A 25,346-nucleotide genomic window follows, 5' to 3' on the forward strand; every position below is an offset into this window, starting at 1 on the left:
TTCTCTTGTCGCTTTCCTTCCACGATGGCTCCGCGCAGAGCAGGATAACGCCAGTCAAATGGAGAGCCACCCTCCTCCTCCTCCTCCGCCTCCTCCTCATGCTTCTTCTCCTCCTCTCTCTCTCTCTCTCTTCAACGCATCACGCAAACAAATTTCAAGAAACCAAAAGAAAAGGGGAAAGAAATTTCAAAGCCAACCTTTGAAGGATCGACCATCTAGCGTTTGGCCCGGCCCTGCCGTCCGAATCCCCCCACGCCGCCCCCACACCCGAAGTTTAGTGTTACGCCCCTCTCGAATCATTTGTTAATTCTTGAAATTGGGTGTCTCTTTCTTGTCGACTCTCTCTCTCTCTCTCTCTCTCTGTCTCTCGCGCACTCCTTTTTAACCATCTCTTTCCGTCTCGCCATCACCAGCACATAAGAGGGACGACGACGGGGGGGACGGGGGGGCTCGCCCAATCAAGAAACGCGTCGACCCAGTTGGCCCATCTGGACCTTGATTGGTGGGTGATAGCCGAGAGTGATGAAGAGGTACAGGAATGGCGAGATTTGGGACTTCGAGCAGGAAATGCCGGTGATGGGCAGCAGCAACGAGGTGATTCTTGGGTTGGACGGCGGGACGACGTCGACGGTGTGCATATGCATGCCTCTGCTCCCGGTCTCCGACCCCCTTCCCGACCCTCTTCCCGTTCTGGCCAAAGCCGTCGCCGGTTGCTCCAATCACAACAGTGTTGGGGGTAAAAAAAAAATTTCACTGTTCGGTTATTGCTTGAGTTTTCTTCCTTTCGTTCTGCTCATAGATGTATTTGATTTTTTTTTTTTCGGCTTGTTTGGTGTGCTTCGCGTTTTCTTGATCTTGTGTGGTTTGGTGGTTTTGATAATATCGAAGTTTGCGAAGTTGTGTATTGTGTCGGTTTGGTTTTTTGTGTTCAAGCTGCATTGCGCACAACCTGGTTTGTGTTTTCATCTGGCATTTTTCATGTGTTGCTGAAATTGGGGTTAATTGGGTTCATTCTGTCTGAGCTCTGACCTCAGAAGGGATTGACCCACTTTTTGATGTCAGAGCAGTATATCCGTATTTGGTGTCGAATAACAGAGAAATCCAATTAAACAATAGGCTGTTTGCAATGAGGAGGTGTGTGGATCATAGATGTATGTCCCTCAATTCACATGTTCTTGTTGATTGCGCATGTTTCGATAAAGAAAAAGGCCGTTTGAAATGCAAGGTCCTTGTTACTTTTTTGGATCGATGGTTTCCCTTTTGTATTCCTCTTTCCTCTATATTTACTGGGGTAGGTACTCCAACTACAATGCTTGTGGAGAAAAAAATGTAATCTGGGCTGCACATTTGCTTGTTTGATCATGTTGCTGTTGGCCTGGTGTTTTTGGTTAGGAAATTGTTTCACGTGTCTATGAATGACATAGAGCATACGTCTTCAACAGTGAATCCAAGTTTTTAGTTTTCAACTGCTGGTTGAGATGAATTCAAAGAAAAAGGAGAAGTCGATATAAAGTAGATGTGTTGTCTGCGCCATGTAAAATTAATGATTAGAGTATCTCTTGTTACGATGTTTCCCCAAATTTCTGCTAATTATTTGAAGCTAATTGAAACTCGATATATTGCAAATAAAAAACTGAAGCCATTGGCTACTCTAAAATTCTAGTTAACCATGTGAGTTATATGGGCAGTTAATTCTGTGCATGAGTGCATTTTGTATATCTTTTTCCACTGTAGGAGTAAATTGTTTCAATGGCTGAGATGTGATGAGTAATGGAGCATTGATAAGCTAATACATTTTGAGGTAAATGATGGCAGTGGCACTTTATGATAAAAGTGATAATGGCAGCCATACTACTGAAAACTTTCAACTGAAAGGCTCATTCCATGCTTCAAATTTTCAGGCACCATGGACATAATTTTAACTGTACTACTCATAAAAGAAGTAAAGAAATTTAGCAGATGATGACACCAACAGAGAGAGTGAGAGAAACCGGTGACATATTGAAATTCAATCCTATTTGGTGATGTCCCAGTGCTATTTTGTTATGTAATCTTCCAAGAATGAATTTTCCTTTTTTTTTTTTGTTGATGTCGTTCTTGAGTTTGAAGTTGAACCTTAGAACTGGACAGAGAGATAGAAGGATCTACCATACGATGTTTTGCACGAGTTCGCTGTATTTGTCTCGTATATATGTTTATTACAATTTCTAGCTGCTCTTTTTCTGCATGACTTCTGATTAAGTACGAGTCTGGAAAAGTTGTGACGTGGACCATTTACATGAGATGATTTAGTGATTTTTGTCAATCTTTCCATTTTAAAGAAGCTGCTGCAAGGGAGACGCTGGAGCAAGTTATGGCAGATGCTCTAGCTAAATCTGGTTCTCATCGATCAGCTGTCCGGGCTGTTTGTCTAGCCGTGTCTGGTGTTAACCATCCAACTGATCAGCAGAGAATAGTAAATTGGCTCAGGTCTACTCTAGCAGTACATCGTTTGATTACTAATCTATAAACTGTTCAGGAGAAGGTTTATTTTGTTGCACAGATTTCATTTAACTCCACATTGATGGGTTTTAAATGAATGCCTGACATTATAAGATTCCTCATATTATTTGTGATAAATATAAATGCACTTAACCGAGAAAGAAGGAACTTCAATGCATGATTTCTGTCCTGTCTAGGATTTCTTTCTTGAATTTATTAATACGGGGAAGCTAAGAAACTTCTTGGTTTGTTCTATTCTACTCATTATTCAATGTTTTAGAAGTTGTTGCATGCAAAATGTTGTTTTTTCTAATTGTATAAAATGTTGTACTTCTAAGATTGGTTTTTCTATTTTCAATAACTATTAGCAGAAAATGCCTTATACATTGCGTTATCCTGTGCCGAAATTTCCTCTAATACCTTTTCAATTTTCAAAGCTTCATTACCCGGGGCAGTGGCAGTCATATAGTTGTCTGATTTCTGTAGAAAGAAATATTATACAGCAAACAAGACTGCAAAGGTTCCGACAAAATTCATTTTGTCAACACTTTAATTTATTGTACATGTGTCTTGTGCTTTGAAACCATTAAGAAAGAGAGGAGTTTCTCAAGACCTGAATAAAGAAACAAAAGGAGAAAAAAAAAAAAAAAAAACAGACACGAAGAGAGGAACGAAAGAGTTTCAATACAGATTGTGATTTGTGAATGCTCAAATACAGTAGAGAGATCTCGAGACTCTGTTTGTTATCTTAAGAATCTGTAATTTCTTCTGTCCAAAAATGAGACATATTGTAGAAACTAGGTGGCTCTCTTTTAGTTGATTTAAGTGCACAAGTTCTCTCACTGAGTGGTGTACTTGCATATGGTTACTTCAAATTTCATAACGTTTTTAACATTGTTTTACACGTGTTAATAGGGTCTAATTATTTGCAGGGAGATATTCCCGAGCTATGTTAGGCTCTATGTTCAAAATGATGCCGTTGCAGCTCTGGCGAGTGGAACCCTAGGAAAACTTCATGGATGTGTTTTAATTGCCGGTACTGGCACCATTGCTTATGGATTTACAGAAGATGGAAGAGAAGCTCGGGCTGCTGGTGCAGGACCCATCTTAGGCGATTGGGGAAGGTACATGCATCATTTTCTCCAATTTCAATTCCACAGGGCTAAAAGTTTGCTCTAAATTTCCAATGTATTTCCTACATGCATACTACGGGCGTTCTTTTTAAGGATAAGCAATTATGGCCTTTGACTAAATTTAGAGTTAATGGTTGTCATGTTCCTTTATCGCCATTAAGGTGTGCCTCATTATTATAGTTTAGTAGTTTGATTTGCTAAGGGGTAATGATGTAGGTGGTCATTAAACTTTTCTTCAATGTTTAATGTGATCCCTAAGCTTTTTTTTTTTTCAATCCAATCACTAAAATTTCAAAAAAGTTATGTGGATGTAGTCCTTCTGCTAAGTGTATTGTCATATTCCATGCATTTTTTTATGTATATTGCCACATCAGCGTTTACAGGGCCAAAGTAATGATGTGGACTACCATGACGTTTTCCCAAGTCAACAAATCATTTTTGCTCTCTTTTTGGGTCAAAATAATGAGAGAGAGATATTGACTTGGAAGACATAAGTAAGCCACATGGACACCAGTATAGCAAATCTAACGTCAAGTTAACAAAAATCATGCTTACATAAGCTAATGGAGTTATAATTTTTCAACCGAAGGAATACATAGAGTGGATTGTTGAAAATTCAAGAACTAGATTGAACAAAAGAAAAGGTTCAATAAATCTCATTGAACATTGAAGACAAGTTCATGGACCACCCATGGCATTCCATTTTGATATGACTTGAAGCATGTGACTACCTTTGGTAAACTTAATTGGTAATTGCTTATGTATACTAGAGCATTCATATGGTATGATACTAGAGAGCATGTGCGGATTGTTTATATAGTTGACAGATATTGAGTATGAGCATCAGGTCATGTTGTCATGATGAGAATTTATTGGAAATGTGTTATGTGTGGAAAGACAATGAAGGAAAGTTTAAGCTCTGTCATCTCTTGTGCCTGTCATAAGTATGTCAACTACCTGAATTCCTGTTTATGTAATTGCTGTTGCGTCAGAAGTTTTAACAACATTAATTTATGTATCATGACGGCACATGATTGCTAGAGATGCTGCTTAGGGGCTTGAGATCTCTGTTATCTCCCTTCTGTTTGCCTCTGGATTTCTGTAGGTTAACCCCGATTAAATTTGCCTCTTTTATGTGCTCGGATGCATTCTATCATGCAGCTGTTCAATGAAGTTTGTGGGTTTAATTTTCATATCACTGTATTGCGTGTTCGGCAACATTTAGCATAATTTGATCTTTTTTTTATTGCAGTGGTTATGGAATAGCTGCACAGGCATTAACGGCAATAATTAGGGCTTATGATGGTCGTGGGCCAGAAACAAATCTGACTTCCAGCATATTAGAGAAGCTTGGCCTTTCTTCCCCTGATGAATTAATTGGGTATGCTATTAACTAGTGGATGTCATCTTTTTCTTGAGGTTGAATAGTCTAGAAATCTTTAGGAAGATTAAGTAGAGCACAGTGAGCACATCTGTTACACTACTACTGTATCACTGTGACCCAACAACAGATTTGTTCCTTTTATGTTAGCAAAAACACAGAGATTCATTCTTTTCACCAAAGATAAGAACCGGAATTTTGTACTTTGATTGCACAGTTTGCTGGTCGGTGCATCTTTTTCTTCTTTTGTTTTCTCTTGTCGCCAAACGTGGTACTAGTTGTTCAAGAGATGATTCATTTTGAGAGGATATTAAACAATGCTGTTGTTTCTAGTGGACTATTCATTGCAATATAGACTGAGATAACTCTCTGAAATTTGGTTAGTCAGTCTCTGTCTAATTGCAAATTCTACTGATTGCTTGTTGTAAAGCATCATTCTATGCATAATCAATAGTTGGTGTTACATTGAGATTCTTTCTCTCAACAAATCAGGTGGACCTACGCAGATCCATCTTGGGCTCGCATAGCGGCACTTGTCCCTGTCGTGGTGTCTTGTGCAGAGGCAGGGGATGAAGTGGCTAACAAGATTTTGTTTGAATCTGTCCAAGAGTTGGCTTTAAGTGTGAAAGCTGTTGTTGAAAGACTTCATCTGTGTGGTGAAGGTGAGACACTTCACCATAGAGATATACTTGGACCCATTTTACCCTTCGGTATTTTCTCATTATCATGTGACGTTCAAATTTGACATTGGAAGTTACGATCTTAGTGCTCTTAAACCATGGTAATCCTTGAAAGCAAAAGAGTGGAAAATAGTGGAGAGGGAATATTTATCGGCACTAGCACCGATTTAGTAATGATGACTGTATCTTTTACTCCTAAGTTGGGTTGGACGAGCGGATTTTCTACTCCGTACCATCCTATCTACTACCAAATTTCTGAAAGATTCTTAGTCTCAGAGTCCTTTGTCAGAGTCTATGTTCTTTAGGCTCCCTCTACCAATTTTGAAGTCAGTTTGACCGTTTAATTAAAAACATCTTTCGGATATACCTATAGACATGTCCAAACACCTCAAACATGTTTACCTAGTCTTAATTTTTTTCTCGTATTGGAAACAATTATCTCCATGCTATGTGATGTGTCTGCAGATATATCTGATCAACCGCATCTCAGATTAATCTATCTTCTATGCATTCTGATATCTAAATGTCTTTCTTTCTTTTCTTTTCTTTTTTTTTGGTGGGGGGGGGGGGTGTTTCAATAGAATATCTGGATATCGACTATATAGAGTATTATTTTTAGCGCTTTAATGGAGTTCTTTTACTTCAGTGGCATTTTCTATTCAACTTAGAGTGCTGGTTGATCCTCTTAAATCTTCATACAATTGCATAATAGCCTCAAATTATCAAAATGGCTCATCTTTCGGTTATGCCTTGTTCCTTATTTCCCAATGGCTTTATTTATAGATTTGGTTTACGAAATTTTGTTAGATATGCTCCGGATATGAATTACTCAACATAGAAACACTTAGTTTCAACAATTTTCTTCAATTATAATTTAAGCTTTCCCAAGCACTCTGTACTCTCTTCGTGTTCCAATTAGCAAAAACTTCAAACCAGGTAAACTTTGGTACAGTCTACCTCGTGGCTAACATATATTTTTTTACTGTAATATGATTCTTGATGGATGCCTATGAGGGAATGCAAGAAATTTTCAGCCATTGTTTCGTAAGATGGCAGATATGTCTCGGTTATTCTCCCTTGGATGTTTTTATTGCGTTGTCGTAATTGATTAGGATGACCATCCGAATCATCTATTGCCATGGAAATTAAAATTAAAATTTTGTTGGACGCGTATTATGCATACTACTATGTGCCTGTTAGACACAGTTGATAAATTACATTAGTTGAAGCATTAATTACTATGGGGAATTTGTATTACATACTCGTGAAAATGCCATTACAGATGGAAAAGATTCTTTCCCCCTTGTCATGGTGGGTGGTGTTCTTGAAGCGAAGAAGAGGTGGGATATTGGCAAAGAAGTCATGAACTGCATCTCCAAGGAGTACCCTGGGGCATTTCCTATTAGGCCAAAGGTAAGCATGTCAGTTACTGTTCAACCGATAAGGATGACAATTTCTTTAGGAACATATGGATAGTGTATGTCCACTGGGTACCATTTCATGATTCTCTCATTCTCGTGACCAGAAATTCATGGGCACATAGAGAGCTTCAGTGATTTTTTATGTAACGTCAACCTTAAATTCGCAATCAGTGAAGTTTCAGATAAATAGATGAATGGATATATACATGTGATATGTGTCTATATATGTATTTAAACAGATCATATATATTTATGCTTCTGTAGGCCTGGCCATAGACGTTTGGTACGTGTGACATGTGGGCACATTAAAAGAAATACACGAATACAGATCTTGTGGGTTTCTTTTTTTAAACGGTTGTGGCTATAATGTTGGCTTCTAGCACGCAATGTCTAATGCATTTTGTATGTTCAAAAAAGTTCTCTGATGGTTGCTTTTACCTGTGACGTCTGTGCATTTTGTTTTTACTTGTCCCCCGAGATTCTTTCTAGCAAGCATTTGATACTGGTGCTTTTGCTATGCACTTTAACTAAGTCTACACTTGCAACGCAGGTGGAGCCTGCAGTTGGGGCAGCATTGCTGGCTCGGAATTGTTACATGAAAGAATTCTGCAAGGAGCTATAGAAGTCCCATTCTTGAAGATTCGCTGGAGTCGACTCATTTGTACAGTAGGATAACAATGAAGTTTTCTAGCGATGGCAAAACATAAACACCATCAGACAGAGGAAGCAACAGTCTGAAACGAAAACCGGTCCAAGTCTGGTGAAAGGGTTCATGTTCTTTTAGCCACATACAAATAGGTTCTCTCTCCATTCTTCTCTCTCTCTCTCTCTCTCTGAGGTTATTTTTTTCAGCAGATAGTTTTTCACTTCTTGGGTGAAACATGCTGCAACGCTACTGTGAATCCATGAATGGTGAAATGAGTCCGTGTGCTTGTATTTCTTTTTCCATCGATGATTAGTTTCAATGCATATAAGCATCTCTCTTGTCGCCAAAATGACTTGTCGCCATGGCAGAGCATTCTTGCCGAGAGTTTCGTTTACCTTGGCAAGTGCAACTGGCCAGCGTTAGCTTTCCGCTTTGTATTTTGATGTTGACAAATGAGCAGTCACCTACCATCCCTTGCCCTCAACACGACTCAGCAATAAGTTTGTAAATTCACGATTCTAAATGGTGGCATCGAAATGACTCGAACACCCGAGGTCAATCTTCTCAGGACCCAAACAATTTATAGGTGTTTCGTTGTCACAGTTTCATTCCCGCGGTCGCTATTCTGAAGTGACTATACAATTGAGCTTTAGGAAAGGAGCAATAGGTGTTGAGAGCATTGTTTTTGGCATCATAATAAATCCATCTGCCAAACCCTAATCGCTAGCTCAACGAAATATTCTTTGGGTGATGGTGAAGACCTAGCTAAGGAAATGGGTCCTAAAGGGATCAATCTTGCATTGAATGCACCACTTTGGGATTCACTTGCTTGGTGGTAAAAATTTGCTCCTAAGTCCTAGTAGATGAGAGCGCTATTCTGGCATTATAGTCATTAATGTAGATCCAACCACCAAACCCTACTTGCTAGCTTAAACATATGCTATTTGGGTGAGCAATACCAAATTATGTAGTTTGTCAGGACCAATTGAATTCACAACTTCCTGATCGATCTACTTCGCGGTAGACTTGCTCTTACTAGATCACCTATGTTCCCTTTGCCTCTTCCTCGTCCTTTTGATTCCTTGGGATTGGGTTTTTGCTCCTCAAGAAGCTTGAGATTTCACGCTCGGTCTTCATTTAAGATAGGCTCTTGGAGTTACATTATAACTGACTTCTTAAGGAGATGAATTTAGTTTGACGTGGGAAACCAGACAATGGTACCTATAGAGCAATATAAAGAAATGCCTTTTCATTGAACTATGGCTTATTAATCATGTGTATTAAGTTAATCTCATAACCAAGCAAAGATCAACAATATAAAGAAATGCACAAAGGCAATCCAATTAATTTGATTAGAGAGCAATCGAGATCGTGTTACGGTTCCACACTCGAGCACAAAACGCGAAAACGAAACTCAAATGGAGCAACAAAACCACGCAAATCTCAACGCAAAGAAACATAAATTGTTACTCGGAATCAAATTACATGAAATTGAAAAGACATGAAAATTGAAAACATGATGAACTTGTCAACTTATGAAGTGGTCTGAACTGATGACAAAAACTCCATCGTGACCAAAAACATCAATTGATTTCTCATGCGTCTTTAGTCGTCTACCTATGAACTCGTCTCCTTTTCATTCCTTGATTCTTCATGCTGATTTCAGCTCCGTTTTGGTCGTATCCCACGATCATGGCGACATAATTCAACGAGAAAGTAGCATCGCTAAATGGCGACGGGAATCAACTACGATTCGTCCGACTTGACTGGAGTCTTCCACGTGCTTTTGCCAAGTGTTCACATTAGCGACGACTTTGATAACAACTGATAATCAGCTCAAAATTACAAAAAGACAAAAGGTTTCTTTTTCCCTTTTTTTGGGGGGACCATGAGAAACAAAAATCGCAATACTTCATTTTATTTTTAAAAAAAATCACGATTTTTTTTTATTTTGCAAAAAATTATAGAAAACATTTCTTTTGTAATTCACGATGAGTCTACTACACGAGCAATGTGATACTTCGGGACGACGTTATATGCGAGTACAAAAAATGCGTTAAATATGGAAAAAAAAGGGAGATATAATAGTCAAAAGAGCTCATTGCTATTCAATTTCAATCATTGGCAATTGAGAACGTTATGTTAAGTTCTACTTATTGCGTGTCAACAAGGAATTATTCAAATGGTTTAAGGCATGGTGTGTAGTTCCCCACATAGCCCTAGGGACCACCACTTACCAAAAACTTATAAGATATAACATGACAAACTTAATATAATCGAGCTTGCTTTTGTATTTTGAGGCCAAAAAAAAAAAAAGAACTTGCTTTTGTAATTATAGATTATCCCATTTTACATGTGGACGAGGATAATTATTTTTTGAATAAATCCCCATTGGACTAGCCGCCTCGAGCTATATGAGATGTGTGAAAGCAAGCGAAAGACTTAGGGGTTTGGATTTGATTTTGACCATATGTATATGCAAGTCGAATTCTACGGTATTGCGAAGTGTCTTGTTAGAGCATCCGGGATATTTGTCAACCACAAAACGAGAGAATTATTTTTGTTTCCAAAGTGTGGATTACAGACAACGCAAGAAAAATGGTCCCTTTGGAAATAACAGACTTTTCTTACCGGGACGTGAATCTTGAGAGGAAATCGCTGGACCAACATAGATTAATTAAGCTAACTATGGAAATTCAAGAAAATAGCGAAATTTTCATATGTTACTCTATTTAAAAAAATTCAAAAGAAAATGAATATCTCGTGATTTATACGTTTTAATATTTTCGTGATCGACCTATTTAATCTATCATATTAAAAAGAATAATAATTATTTAAGAACGGATGAAAATGAGAGAAACGTCTTGATGCATATGGACGGCCATTATCAGAAGACGAGTTAAGAAAAGAAGAGCATTCTTCGTATTAAAAATGGTGACGATAATAAAGCTAGAGGGATGAGATACTCGGTTCTGCTGTATATATAACGTAGCTTTAAGTTGGTGACAATAGCGACGGGCCAAGGAAACAAAAGTTGGCGACGATAATAAAGCAACTTTTGCAGGGTCATGTCTTTAGTATATGGACATCGATTCTCTCGAAGAAAATTGTCCAAAATATTCTAAACCTGTAGCACTTTGATCAATTCAATCATAAACCTTTTGATTTTATTAATTGAGTCCTAAACATTTTCGAGTTTTGCTATTGAGTCCATTCAACTAATTTTAACCAGAAATCGCTGACATGGACGCTGATAGTGCCACTTGGAATGGTTGGACAATTTTTGATATTTTTTCTTTTTTCTTTTCTTTCTTTCTTTTCCCTTTTTTAAGGATAATGACACAATAGTCATTGAATTTTGGTCCAATATGTAATGTGGTCTCTAAACTTTTAATTTATTCAATGTAGTTCATGAACTTTAGCCTAAATTTAGTGTGGTCCATGAACTTTTAAGTTGTTCGATATGGTTCTTGAACTTTTGTTACATGTTTAATGTAATCCTTGAACTATATGAAAATGTTCAATGTCTATATTGAACATTTTCATATAGTTCAAGGACTAAATTGAGTATGTAACAAAAGTTTAGGGACCACATTGCACATTAGGTTAAAGTTCAAGGACCACATTGAACAAATTAAATGTTTAGATACTACATTGCACATTAGCCCACATTAGGCCAAAGTTCATAGACTATTTGTGTCATTTGCCCTTTTTTTTTTCTACCAAGTCTGGTGAGGGTCGCCAACCAACCCTTGCTGGTCACAAGCGAGGGCCAGTTGACCCTCATCAATCACAGGCGAGGGCTGCCTGACCTCGCTGGTCATTGGGCGAGGGCCGTGAGTCCTCGTCGGTCGCTGGCCATGCCACGTAGGGCTGCTGGCATCCACGTCAGCGATTTCCAACTAAAATCAGACAAATGAACTCAATTTGTAAAAGTGAAAAGAATTATGACTCGATTAGCAAAATTGAACGGTTTATGACTGGATTAGCCTAAGTGCAATAGGTTTATGACTTTTTGAACAATTTTTCCATTCTCTCGTTAATTTAGGAAGTGCTAACAAGACAAGTAGTGGGTTTCTAGGGTTTGGTCAACTGATGATCTATTTATCTTTATTTCCATATTGGGATTGTCTATATATCATCAACTTTTCTTTAAAAAATAAAACAAAATGAGATAATGATACAAATGGTCCCTAAACTTTGTCCAATATGCAATATCATCCCTAAACTTTTAATTTGTTCAATGTGATCCATGAACTTTAATTCATATGTAATGTACGTATGTTCAATATGGTTCTTGAACTTTTGGAAAATGTTAGATCTAATCCTTAGGCTATATGAAAATATCAAATGTTATTCTTCCATTAATTTAAGTCCAATGACAACATTTAATATTTTCATATAGTTCAAGGACTAAATTGAATATGTATCAAAATTCAAGGATCATATTGAATAAATTGAAAGTTTAGGGATGACATTGCAAATCAGAGTAAAATTCAAGGACCATATTGAACAAATTAAAAGTTCAAAGACAACATTACACTTTAAGCCAAAGTTTAGGGACTGCTTATGTCATTTTCCCAAACAAAATTAGATGGTGACCAATTTGACCCAAATAATCACATGAAACCCTAATTCTCAAACTGACCAAAATCTTGTCCATGTCTCGTTTACTAAAGGCCAATTCAACCCTAAATGGTGAGGACCTCACCAATTTCCTTTATTAAATGATTAATTTCGTATCAAAAAGAGATATTGGTATTTACAATTGGTGAGTCCGGGACAAGTTTTCTTAAGTACTTGTTTTAGTTAAAAATAAATTCACATCATTACAAAAGAACCTCCAATAATTTTGAATATTTGAAAGACGCGTGGTTTTAAGATTCTTAGAGGTTCCGTATCAAGAAAAAACAATGGTTCTTGTCCATGTCTCAATTATTATAGGTCAAGTCAAACCTAGATGGTGAGCACCTCACTAATTTCCTTTTCAAAAGATTATTCCCGTTTAAGAAAAAGATATTGTTATGTAAAACTTATTTTAGTTCAAAGTTTTAAATGATGGTAAATAAAAAACTCAAATTATTCTGAATATTTGACAGTCGCATGGTTTCAATGATTTTAGAGGTTCCATATATCAAGAGAGGTTCAAATCCCAATCAAGGAAAAACGATGATTATTATATGTCGCAAGACGAGCTCCAATTACCCAATTGCAAGAACAGTTGAAATGGTATAAATTGCAATCTTTTTCTTAATTTAAATACTTGGACGGGAGCTACCTAACTAATTCTTGAGAAGAAGTATTCAAAGAGAAGCTGACCATTTCATTAATCTGACCAAGGACTTCTAAGGTTGAAGCGAGATTCCTCTGATGTCAAATTGACAATGCAAAGATGAAATATTCAATTTGGATAAGGGAAAATACCACCAAAAACCCTAAATTATGTCACTTGTGACAAATTTACCATGAATTTGTTTTTGTGACACAAAAAATCTTAAACTATGTCACTTGTGACAAATTTAACCTGAATTTTTTTTGTGACACGAAAAACCCTAAACTATGCCATCTATGACATATTTAGCCCACAATACTTTGGCCCATGGACATTTTCGTCTTTTTCCTTTTTCTGTTTTTTTTTCTTTTTTTCTCTTCCCCGGCGAGGGTTGCCTTCGCCGGATCCGGTGAGGGCAGCCTCGCCCGACGTCGGCGAGGGTCGCCCTCGCCAGATCCGGCGTCGGGCGAGGCTCGCTCGGCAGCCGGCGAGGTCGCCCTCGCGGTGCAGATCCGGCGAAGGTAGCCCTCGCTGGGGAAGAGAAAAAAAAAGAAAAAAAAAGAAAAAAGAAAAAAAAAGACGAAAATGCCCATGTGTCAAAGTATTGTGAGGTAAACGTGTCACGTGTGGTATAGTTTGGGATTTTTCGTGTCACAAAAAAAAGGTCAGAGTAAATTTGTCACAAGTGACATAATTTGAGGTTTTTGATGATATTTTCCCTTTGGATAATGACGTTTTAAGACCAAATAAAAAGAGAAGAAAAAAAGCGAAAACAACCGAAGTAGCGGCGTCCATCTCAAGGAAGGTTTTCAATGCAAGGATGCCACCCCTCGTCTTCACCTCCTCCCATTAAATTGACCCCATGCTTTTTAATTGCATATGCTTCTGTCTTTTTCTCTAAATCCGCCGTCATAAAAGAAAACCGTGTATGCACTCGGAGCATGTGAGCCGAAGTCATGAAAATTCAAATTTCGGCATAGCACGACGAAGCAAAAAGAGAGTTGACGTGGCCTTTTTAGGTCGTTCATTCATATCCCGATTTTGACTGACGTCTTTCTTTTATTCATCAGAATAGTACGATAGTTAGCTCGAATTTGTTCCATTCAAGCTCCCTCGTCCATCATAAATAATGAGGAGAGTCAAAGAGTAGTTTTATATCGTGCGATCGATTCACGGGACCATAGGCATGATAGTACATTCTCAAGAACCATAGATGGAGATGATCGGGGATTCTAAGAGGTTAAGTCATTGAAAACCTTATCTCTTTGAAAGCGTAAGGGGCCTCGTATTCGATTCTAACTCAACATAACATTTTAGGGCCGATATGGATAGAACTCCTCGTGGGGTTGTGGACAATTTATCTTGGACCAAATTGGGAAGGTGCGGCGGTCAATTTGTCGCGCGAAAATGCTTGCTTTGTACGCCATCTATACCTAAAACAAGAAATATTCAAGCAAGCCTTTGCGTACACATTCTTCGCTCTAGGCTTTTGGAGGAGAGATGACCGGAAGAAAATTTGTGCTGCAGAGTTAACTGGATCGTGACGGTGATGAAAAAGTCTCTGGTGAGAACTAACGACAGAGAGGTTTGGAAGAGGAATGGTCAAATGGACGAGAATGAGTTCATTTACTTTTAACACGTGCCAAAACAAAAGGAAAGAAAGAAAGAAATCAATCAATCATCAAACTCAGACCCAACAACCAAAAGAGAGAAAAAAATCCAAAGCTTGTCCCCTATCTTCCTCCCTCCTTTCTGGTTGACTTTGAACCAGATATTTTTTTGACACAGTATTCAACAAACCCCGCCACTTCATTGTTCACACACCCAGATTGTCCTAAAAAGTAGAATTTTCTTTTAGTGTGTTCTAACCTGATAGGCCTAACGTATCAGTCTTGAACGAGCCTTGCTACCTGTTTTGATATTGGGTCAGAACGATATGTATTAAGATGGTTTTGAATGAGAAGATGCAGAGTTTTCACTTTGTAAAAGGAACGAGAGGTGGCAGAGACATGGCGAGCAAGAACCTCCGGTTGCTGTTGTTTCTGGTTCTCCTCTGTTCTTGGATTCATTTGATTTGCTCTACTACAAACACGGATGACCGTAAGTGCACACGCATGTACTTGTTTATGTATGTTGCTATGCTCTACGAATTTCTCGTCATTCATGTTCTTTCTTTCCATCTGTACTTCTTTTGGATTCATCTTGTCCTGGCTTGGGGATGGCGTGAGAAAACTGGTAGCTAGTCATCGAAACAGCTTGTCTTTTTTTTCTTTTGTTAAGGTTTCAGGGACTTAAGCTGTCTGTCTGGAACTTAGAATTCCTCGGGTTTTTAAGGTTTTGGCTTGTCTGGCGAGACGTCAACATGTTATGTTATTGGAACCAGGAAAGGGCTACTTTGGGTCTCTTTGAGCCCAGACGATCATCTGGATTTTGTTGTGTACTTGAGAGGACATGCTTAGTTTCGTTGATCCAGACGATCATCTGGATCAACAAGGACTATATACTCTTCGCTATGTGCTTTGGGATTGAGTCATTCAAGCCTTGGTATAACTCCTCGAAGGGAGAACTGACATAGGTGCAAGAAAGAGGTCTCCCATTGTGTTGTTAACCATTACCAAGTTCATAAACTTGGATTCAATTATATATGTTATTCCCTCAAGAGGATTTCGGCAACGTGATAAATAGAGATTAGATGCGCGAGTATAGAAATTGAAGCATCCAATGGTTATTGTCGCGGAAGTTGTCTTAGCCGTCCATGCAGTCAATTCAATTATCTGCTCCGAGGCAATACAGAACATAAAATATTTAGCCCTATTTGAACATGTTGGTCTTTTTCTGCCTAGTAGATCTAGAACTAAGCTTGTTAATTCTAGAGTTCTGAAATTTCGTATCTAATCATCTCTGAACAAACTATAAGTTCTGGCATTGACCATGAAAGGAACGCAGTGTGTTAAATTTAGTGAGAGAAAGGAAAAGGCAAACTGTCCATCTGCATCCATCCTTGAATACTTACTTACTCAAGCAATAGAACAAAAATGCCATTGCTAAAACAATGGTAAGATCAGTGGGAAGTCTGCACTTATAATAACTGTGAAAAAAGTGCATTCCCAGATTTCAGTCGATGAGCATTTTAGCGGATGTGGCTGTCTCAAAAATTAGCAGTTCTACCCAACTGCTGCAGCCATCAGAAAGCTTTTAGTACAGGATGACACCATGTCTCTTTAAATTTGAAAGTTTTTCTATAAAAATCTTGCATCGACAATGGATCTCATTGAGGCTTGAATGTGCATTTGACCTTGTTGGCTTGTGGCCAAGGCAAAATATGTTCCCTGTCCCATCTTAAAATTTCACTCCTTTTCTTTTTTGCCATATAATTGTGCAGTAACCGTTCTTTTAGCCCTGAAAGCCCAGTGGCAGAGCACACCACCCAATTGGGGCAAGTCCAATGATCCTTGTGGACTGCCTTGGGATGGAGTCACCTGCGACAATAATTCAAGAGTGACCGGATTGTGAGTGCTGTCTACTTGTTCTCATTAGTGCACATTTCTGTTCCCAGTTCGTAGAATTTTGTCTTTCTTTTTCAAACTCAGTGATGCCATTTTAGCCAGCCATTGACTGTGATATTTTCCTTTTGTTATGCCTTTGACAGAAAGTTATCTGGCATGAATATCAAAGGGCAGCTGCAAAGCGAAATAGCGGGGCTCACGGAACTCACTTCTTTGTGAGTTTCTCCTCTTTTCTATCATCCGTCATGATCATATGCTGATTCTTAGATGTGTATAAGGATTGCATAAATGAAGTGTTTTTTTTGGGTCAACAAATGAAGTACTTCAAAGCATTGTGTTTGATCATCAAGTATCATATGACGAGTCTACTTATTTGTACCATTGAACCTTTGAACTGCAGGGATCTTTCCTTAAACAAGGGTCTCAATGGATCGATCCCTCCACAGTTGGGAAGTCTACAGAACTTGACTACCTTGTAATATCCCTTTTGACTGCATATATTGCTAAATCAGCTTGTTTTTCCCTTTTCTCTCATGTATAAGCCTTGATCTTTCAAAATTTTCAGAATTTTAGCTGGATCTAGCTTCAGTGGTAGCATTCCTGATGAACTGGGCAACCTTACGGAGCTGACTTTCTTGTAAGGCTTGTCAAAATGCGAATGCCACTAATTCGATGATTATGGAAGTTTAGCTATATGATTTGCTTAGACTTTCGAATTTCCATTCTTACCAGGGCACTAAATAACAACAGTTTTAGCGGTAATATACCTGCTTCTTTGGGTAAACTCTCCAAACTCTACTGGTTTGACGTGTCGGAAAATCAGTTAACTGGATCACTACCAGTTTCGACGGGCACCACCCCAGGGTTGGACCTTTTGTTGAAGTGTAATCACTTGTAAGTTCTCTACAATAGTCCTGCACCTAGTGTGATCAATATAGACTAAGGATCTTTTTATTCCAGATTCTACTGATAAGTGACACAATCTTTATGTTCTTTCGTCATTAACTGTTTGGAATGTGCTGCATCCGTAATCTCAGCCACTTCAGCATGAACCAACTGTCCGGTACCATACCAGATGAACTGTTCAGTTCAAACATGTCTCTGGTACACATGTAGGTTACCAATTTTCTCACTTCATATAATATACCAAGCTTTCTGCTCTAACTTGCGCTGACTATCATTGACAGATTATTTGATCATAACCAATTTAATGGTTCTATACCATCCGCAGTAGGCCTTGTTCATACGCTCCAGGCTCTGTGAGTAACTCACTTAATGTTTGTTTTGTGCTTTGGGATATTTAATTATCAACCGTTGGGATATTAAATTTATTTGGACTCGCATTGCACAATATGCCACAGCCGACTCGATAGGAACTCCTTTTCTGGAAACGTCCCTCCAACTCTCAACAACCTTACACAACTCAGTGAACTGTGAGTGTAGATTTCTTCATCAATGGTATTTTAGTGAGATCATAAAAAATCTTCCCTCATCCTGCTAAGTTTCCTTCAGGAATTTAGCATATAATGGGTTGAACGGTTCTTTGCCAAACTTAACGGGGATGAATTTTCTCAGTTACATGTGAGTAACAAACCCTGGCTTTGTCTCTCCCTCATGATATCACATGGCTAATCCCACTGGTTGGTTGACCGGGCAAAATTGTACCTTTGCAGTGACCTCAGCAACAACTCTTTTGCGGCTTTGGCAGCACCAGATTGGTTCTCAACTTTATCATCTCTCAACACTCTGTAAGATTTCTCAGTGCAATTTGTACAAAGAAAAGTTGTATGGCTTTCCAAAACTAGTGTGCGACCTCAAATGTATCTCACTATGACCAGAATCATACAATATGGACCGCTTCAAGGGGCAGTACCACCAAACCTCTTTGGCCTTCCGCAGCTGGAGCATGTGTAAGGAGAAAATATTTCTAATTTGTGTCCTCTCTCTTGTACCATTTTGATGATTTTTCGAACTTCTACAGTGATATGAGAAATAATGCTTTCAACGGAACGCTGAACATGGGTACCAGTGTCAGTCCCAATTTGCAGCTCGTTAATTTGGAAGATAACCAGATTGAAGCGCTGACGACCAGTCCCTACAACAATTCATTATTGTGAGACAGACAGTTCACAGGCGTTAGACTTCAATTCTGAGATATGGCAGACATTATGATGCTAATCATTTGTTTTCTTTTTCTTTTTCTTTTTTGCTTCAGACTAATGGGAAACCCGGCTTGTACTAATGCGCCTGTTCTCTCAACCTTGGGGTACTGCGGCATTAAGCCGCGACAAGCTTATTCTACCCTAATAGGCTGCGGCGGTGCATTGTGTCCCTCAGATCGGAAGCTTAACCCTGGAAGCTGCACGTGCGCACTTCCGTACGAAGGAAAATTGATATTTAAAGCTCCATCATTTAGCGATTTGTCCAATGACACTATGTTTCAATCGTTGGAAGTAGACCTGTGGCAGACATTGAACCTAACTAAAAATTCAGTTTCTCTTCAGAATATCATCATTGATAATAGCAGCTATCTTATAGTACCTGTGTCTTTCTTTCCATCTGATGGGACGTACTTCAGTAGGTCAGACATTGCGAGGATCGGATTCGTTATGTCTAACCATACTTTTGAGCAGCCCCCAGGTTTCGGCCCCTATACCTTCAGCACACTTCCTTATCCGTACCCAGGTAACTCAATTTCATCCTCTCATGTATCGGGTTTGACTATTATTCATATCCGTTTTGACATGAACAACCGATCCAGCTGGCGGAATACGCTTCAGCATCGGCGTCATGGTAGGGATTGCCGTTGGATGCTCAGTCCTGGTTCTTGGACTTGTGTGGTTAGCAATATACGCTAACAAACAGAAGAAAAGAGCACAAAGAGCAACGGAATTGAGCAAACCATTTGGTAATTAATGCTTGAACTCTTCATCTTTGTGCTACTGAAGCACTTTGACAAGCTGAATGCTGAGATCATTGAAAACGAGTAAACTAATTAAGTTGTTGTCTCACTCGCATCATCTATCCATGTTTAAGCATCCTGGATATCGAGGGGAAGTGATGGCGGAGGAGCACCACAATTGAAGGGGGCAAGGTGGTTCTATTTCGACGAAATCCAGAAGTGCACCAATGGTTTTTCTGAAAGTAATGAGATAGGCTCCGGGGGCTATGGAAGGGTAAAAATCACGCGCGGCACCGATTGTATGTAAATTATAGTAAGCTTCATATCACTGCTTTGTAATTCTTTTTCACGATCTGATAGGTCTACAAAGGAATGCTTCCCGATGGCCGTATCTTGGCAATCAAGAGAGCTCAGCAGGGGTCGATGCAGGGCACCCACGAGTTCAAGACGGAAGTCGAGCTACTTTCGCGAGTTCATCACAAGAATCTCGTCGGCCTCGTCGGCTTCTGTTACGAACAAGGAGAGCAGATGTTGGTCTATGACTATATGCCTAATGGGACACTTAGGGAGAGCTTGTCGGGTACTTTCCTTTGCCCAAATCACATCGAGCTTTGAGATCTCTAGATTCCATATAAAACTTTCCCTGCCATGCTTTGTCCTCGTCACGTTATTTCTAGCATAAGTGCGAGCAAGACTTTTCTGGTGAACGAAACTGCCTATTGTTTGTAGCAACGGACACTGAAAATTGATGATGCAGGGAAAACTGGCATACATCTTGATTGGCAGAGGAGGCTGCGGATGGCTCTCGGCTCTGCGAAAGGACTGGCATATCTGCACGAACTCGCGAATCCCCCGATAATTCACAGAGACGTGAAGTCCACGAATATCTTGTTGGATGAAAATTTGGTGGCTAAAGTCGCGGACTTCGGCTTGTCTAAAATGGTGGCGGACAGCGAGAAAGGACATGTTTCAACACACGTCAAGGGCACAATGGTATGGTATACTCCTTTTTGAATGTCCAGTTTAGGCGACAGAGGCGGGCAACGAGATCTTAACCGAATGATATCCTCTAGTTTTTCATCGAACTCCAACTGACGTTAAGTTCCCCTTAGTCTTTCCCGAAACTTGAGCAGATGATATGTTAATGCAACAGGATACCCACAGATAGGTGAACTGAAGTGTATGCTTTCCTGGTATCGAGTTTTGATTGTTCGTAACTTGTGATCTGGCAGGGCTATTTGGATCCAGAGTACTACATGACCCAGTTACTAACAGACAGGAGCGACGTCTACAGTTTCGGGGTCGTCATGCTTGAACTGATAACTGCGAAGCCACCGCTCAGCAAGGGCAACTACATTGTCCGCGATGTCCGCATGGCGATGGACAAAAGCGACCGAGACTACTACGGACTAAGGCAAGTCATGGATCCGTCCCTTCTCAACATGGGGCGTCTCGAAGGGTTCACATGGTTCGTGGAGTTAGCAATGCGATGCGTCGAGGAATCATCCATCAACCGTCCCAGGATGAATGAAGTCGTGAAGGAAATTGAGGCGATCCTGCAAGCCGACGGGATAGCCATAAGCACGACGTCCGCGTCCTCGTCAGCCACAGACTTTGGAGCGTCTCATAATGGTGCTCCTAGACATCCTTTGTACACTGACGTTTCATCCCATGGTAAGGATGTTAGTTACAGCAATTCGTTCGATTACAGCGGCGGGTACGCGCTTTCGACGAAGATCGAACCGAAGTAAATGTCCATCACACGAGTTGATTATTTGATTCATCAAATTAGTATTGTATTTAGCTCGAATTTGTTCCATTTTGAGGTGAAGTTCCTGTATATGAGGATGGGAGATTGTATAGTAATTTTGTGTCACGTGATCCATACCTGAGACATCACTAATATCGGGGTACCTTTTTTGGTCCCTTGATCAAATTGATGATGCTACATCAACAATCTGTATGAGTATTGCAATAGCATAAATATGATATACATTCTCAAGAATCATAGATGGAAATGATCGGCGATTCAAGAGGCTAGCCAAGTGAGAAAGTCATTGAAAACCCTAGGTCTCCTACGGCGCGGGAGGTCTTGTTGAGTTGTTATTCACACAACATTTCAAGGCCAACAAGGATTAAATTCCTCGTGGCGTCGTGGACTATCTATCTTTACCAAATCGGGGAGGTATGGCAATCGATTTGTCTATATATCAATTTTTTTAATAAAATATAATAAAATTGGTTGGTGACCAATTTGGTCGGAATAATCACTTAAAACCCTAATTCTCAAACTGACCAAGATCTTGTCCATGTGTCATTTATGAAAGGTCAACTCAAGCCTAAATGGTGAGGATCTCATTAATTTCCATTTTAAAAAATTCATTTCATTTCAAAAGGAGATATTATTACTTAAGGTGCATTTGTTGCGTGAAAATTGAATAATTTGAAAAATATATTTTTAAAATGATCGTTTTTTATCGCCTACAAAAATGAATGAACAAAAAATATTTTCATTGTCCACTAAAATGTTTAGACATAAATTATTGTCAATAATAAAAAGGAAAAATTTCAAATCAGTATTCAAAGTGGGGTAATTTTTTCAAAAAAGGGTCAAAAGTAGACATAGTGTCAAATAAGGGTATGAAGTGCCCAATCAGTTTCAAATATGGCCCCAAAGTGCCCAATTAGTCTCAAGTAAGAGCTTGGGTTCGCTGGCCGGTCAAATGCTCACCGGCCGGTAAGCACGTGACTGTTCCGACGATCGGAACAAGGGTAGTTTCGTCTTTTACTTTTTAATTTTTTTTTGTTTCTTTTTTTCCTTTTTCTATTTTTGTGTTCAAGCTGCATTGCGCACAACCTGGTTTGTGTTTTCATCCGGCATTTTTCATGTGTTGCTGAAATTGGGGTTAATTGGATTCATTTTGTCTGAGCTCTGACCTCAGAAGGGATTTACCCACTTTTTGATGCCAGAGCAGTATATCCGTATTTGGTGTCGAATAACAGAGAAATCCAATTAAACAATAGGCTTTTTGCAATGAGGAGGTGCGTGGATCATAGATGTATGTAAAAGAACAAAGGAGTTTGATTCTTGATCTCAACGTACCATTGTTGAGATGATTTCCATTATATATAGATATTACAAATGTTACACTTCGTAAGGAAATAATACAACAATGGAAAATAATAAATGAAAAGATCATTATATTACAAGAGTTGTCAATCACTTGATTCTAACATCTTCATGAATCATCTCATGATTTTGATTGATATCTCTAGAATCTCTAGATTCTTCTTCCTTGATTAATAAATCAGTGCCTTTACTCCCCCTCAAATTAGGAATAGGAGAATCCCAAATTCTCAATTTGCGACATAAATTTCCAAATGCATTTCTAGACAAAGGTTTCGTGAAGAGATCAGCAATTTGATGCACAGACGAAACATACTTAGTCACAAGTGTTCCAAGAGGCACCTTTTCCTGCACGTCATGATAATCTAATTCGATATGTTTAGTTCTTGCATGAAACACTGGATTAATCGACATGTAAAGTGCACTGATATTATCACAAAATAATATTGGTGGACTAGAGAGAATAATACCCAAATCTCTTAAAAGGAATGATATCCATGTAATCTCTGTAGCTGTCGAGGCCACTGCACGATACTCTGCCTCGGCACTAGATCGTGCTTTTTAGCACTCCATGATATATAGTTGCTACCTAAGAAAGTACAAAATCCAGTAGTCGATCGTCGAGTCAAGTGACAACCAGCCCAATCTGCATCACAAAAAGCATACAAGTCCAAGGTTGACTTGGACAAGATTTGCATGCCTCGATCTGTTGTGCCATTGACATAACGTAAAATGCGCTTCACAATTTGAAAATGACCCACAGTAGGTTGATGCATGAATTGACAGACAAAATTGACAGCATATGAAATATCCGGCAGTGTAATCGTGAGATATTGAAGAGCTCCGACGATACTTCGATATAGCGTAGGATCCGAAAATAATATTGCATCTGAACTAGATTGAGAACTAGCAGCCATAGGTGTGGAAACTGGTTTGCAGCCCTCCATTTGTGCACGTTTGAGAATTGACAAAGCATATTGTTGTTGGCACAAATAAGGGCCACCAGAGAATACCCTAACCTCCACACCTAGAAAATAGTGTAACGTCCCCATATCCTTCGTAGCGAATTCGCTACTCAGTGTAGAGATGAACTTATCAAGTAATTTTGGATCATCACCGGTAACAATCATGTCATCTACATATAAAAGCAGAGCTAGAATGCCATGAGTTGATTTTTGAATAAATAAAGAAGGATCCGCAATGCTGCAAAAGAAACCGGATGCCAAAAGAAATGAGCTAAAGCGATCAAACCATGCTCTTGGTGCTTGCTTGAGACCATATAAAGCTCTCTCCAGTTTGCAGACATAAGAAGGGTGATTTTTGTCTTCAAAACCTGGCAGTTGCTCCATATAAACAGGTTGCGATAGAAAACCATGTAAGAAGGCATTTTTAACGTCTAATTGTTTGATGGGCCAACATTTAACGGTAGAAATGGTGAGGACCGTTCTTATACTTCCTGGTCGAACAACTGGTGAGAAAGTCTCAAGGAAATCTACTCCTGCTACTTGAGTATATCCCTTGGCGAGCAATCTTGCTTTTAATCTTTCTAATGTCCCATCGGCCTTTAACTTAGACTTAAAAACCCATCTACATCCCACAACATTAGTATTTGAAGGATGTGAAACAAGAGTCCAAGTTTTATTCCGATGTAGTGCCTTGAGTTCCTCTTTCATTGCTGCCGACCACCCTGGATGCTTCAAAGCATAACGTACATTGTTCGGCTCCTTCGGTATAGAATCCATCATATGTAAATTGGCATATTTTGGATTAGGCTTCACAATACCAGCACGTGCTCGAGTAATCATTGAATGATTTTGAGTGGATGAATGTGCTATTGAAGAATCATGAAGGACATCCATAGAGGAATCTTCATTTTCCAAATTGCATGGAGAACCAAGCGGAGCACTCGATGAGTCACCAATTTCAACATGATTTTGATGAACATGTGTTTCACCTTCCTCAATGTTGTCTTCGTGAGAACTATCATTGGTAGCAGAATTTAATAAGTCATCATGCGGTTGATCAGAGTTAACAGACAACGCACCTTGTTGCAAGTACAAAGGTGAAATATCTGAGTCTAATGTTGTCGTGTCATGATTTGGCCAGCTTATAAATAAATTCAGATATCTCTACTTTATCACTTTGATCCCGAAATAATGAGCTGGGCACGATATAAGGAAATACTGTCTCATAAAAAAACGACGTGTTGTGATATATAGATTCGACCAGTTGGAGGATAGAGACATCGATATCCCTTATGGCGATCACTATAGCCGAGAAACACGCATGGCAATAACCGAGCATCGAACTTATTTTTGGTGTAGTCCCTAAGATAAGGAAAGCACCTACAACCATGCAAAAACTAGCAAAGAATTATAATCTGGTTTTCTGCCAAATAAAAATTCATAGGGTGATTTCATGCCCAACACCCTTGTAGGAAGCCGATTCAAGAGAAAAAACTGTCGTTTGGAAGCCTTCGACCCAATATTTTTTAGGAATTCCACTTTGATGAAGTATAGTCAAGCCAATTTCACATATGTGCCTATGCTTTCGGTCGGCAACTCCATTCTACTCTGGAGTATTTGGGCAAGATACTTGATTAATAATGCCATTCTTTTGTAAATGAATTAAGAAATCTGCTCGATTGAACTCTCCTCCTCCATCAGATTGAAAGATTTTAATATGCCCTCCAAATTGCCTTTCCAAATATTTCTCAAAATTGAGAAAACATGCATAAAAGTCAGATTTTTGCCGCAATGGAAACAACCAAGTATATCGCGTATAATCATCCACAAAG

General features: G+C 39.1%; 2 protein-coding genes across 3 annotated transcripts; both read left to right on the plus strand.

Moving 5' to 3' along the window:
- Positions 1-278: 278 nt before the first annotated feature.
- LOC130139563 (uncharacterized) lies at positions 279-8,032 on the plus strand. Its single transcript, XM_056316779.1, has 7 exons — positions 279-736; positions 2,322-2,469; positions 3,414-3,605; positions 4,867-4,995; positions 5,488-5,657; positions 6,958-7,088; positions 7,647-8,032. Exons 1-7 carry the CDS (start codon positions 523-525, stop codon positions 7,716-7,718), a joined length of 1,056 nt encoding a protein of 351 aa, XP_056172754.1. The 5' UTR covers positions 279-522; the 3' UTR covers positions 7,719-8,032.
- A 6,696-nt stretch (positions 8,033-14,728) lies between these two features.
- LOC115663985 (probable leucine-rich repeat receptor-like protein kinase At5g49770) lies at positions 14,729-21,462 on the plus strand. 2 transcript variants are annotated; one of them, XM_030585942.2, is made up of 19 exons: positions 14,729-15,114; positions 16,397-16,523; positions 16,664-16,735; positions 16,921-16,995; positions 17,086-17,157; positions 17,253-17,414; positions 17,558-17,632; positions 17,708-17,779; positions 17,882-17,953; positions 18,033-18,101; positions 18,194-18,268; positions 18,359-18,430; positions 18,502-18,633; positions 18,736-19,205; positions 19,282-19,428; positions 19,557-19,696; positions 19,783-20,002; positions 20,180-20,415; positions 20,655-21,462. In XM_030585942.2, the coding sequence occupies exons 1-19, from the start codon at positions 14,961-14,963 to the stop codon at positions 21,171-21,173; spliced, it is 2,961 nt and encodes a 986-aa protein (XP_030441802.2). In that variant the 5' UTR covers positions 14,729-14,960; the 3' UTR covers positions 21,174-21,462. The 2 variants fall into 2 exon arrangements, with proteins under 2 accessions (XP_030441802.2, XP_056172232.1); XM_056316257.1 differs by lacking the exon at positions 17,086-17,157.
- Positions 21,463-25,346: the final 3,884 nt, after the last annotated feature.

Source organism: Syzygium oleosum, unplaced genomic scaffold, assembly GCF_021117445.2.
Source record: "Syzygium oleosum isolate NSW1041296 unplaced genomic scaffold, Sole_v2.1 Sole_v2.12, whole genome shotgun sequence".
In the NCBI taxonomy this organism is placed as follows: Eukaryota; Viridiplantae; Streptophyta; class Magnoliopsida; order Myrtales; family Myrtaceae; genus Syzygium; species Syzygium oleosum.

Excerpts from the sequence above, each read along its gene's own strand:
- LOC130139563 (XM_056316779.1), top strand. The coding sequence starts at position 523 with ATGAAGAGGTACAGGAATGGCGAGATTTGGGACTTCGAGCAGGAAATG. Across the intron at positions 4,996-5,487 it reads TCCCCTGATGAATTAATTGG|GTGGACCTACGCAGATCCAT; the intron begins GTATGCTATTAA and ends TCAACAAATCAG. Across the intron at positions 5,658-6,957 it reads ACTTCATCTGTGTGGTGAAG|ATGGAAAAGATTCTTTCCCC; the intron begins GTGAGACACTTC and ends ATGCCATTACAG.
- LOC115663985 (XM_030585942.2), top strand. The coding sequence starts at position 14,961 with ATGGTTTTGAATGAGAAGATGCAGAGTTTTCACTTTGTAAAAGGAACG. Across the intron at positions 17,415-17,557 it reads TTGTTGAAGTGTAATCACTT|CCACTTCAGCATGAACCAAC; the intron begins GTAAGTTCTCTA and ends CCGTAATCTCAG. Across the intron at positions 18,634-18,735 it reads CCCTACAACAATTCATTATT|ACTAATGGGAAACCCGGCTT; the intron begins GTGAGACAGACA and ends TTTTTGCTTCAG.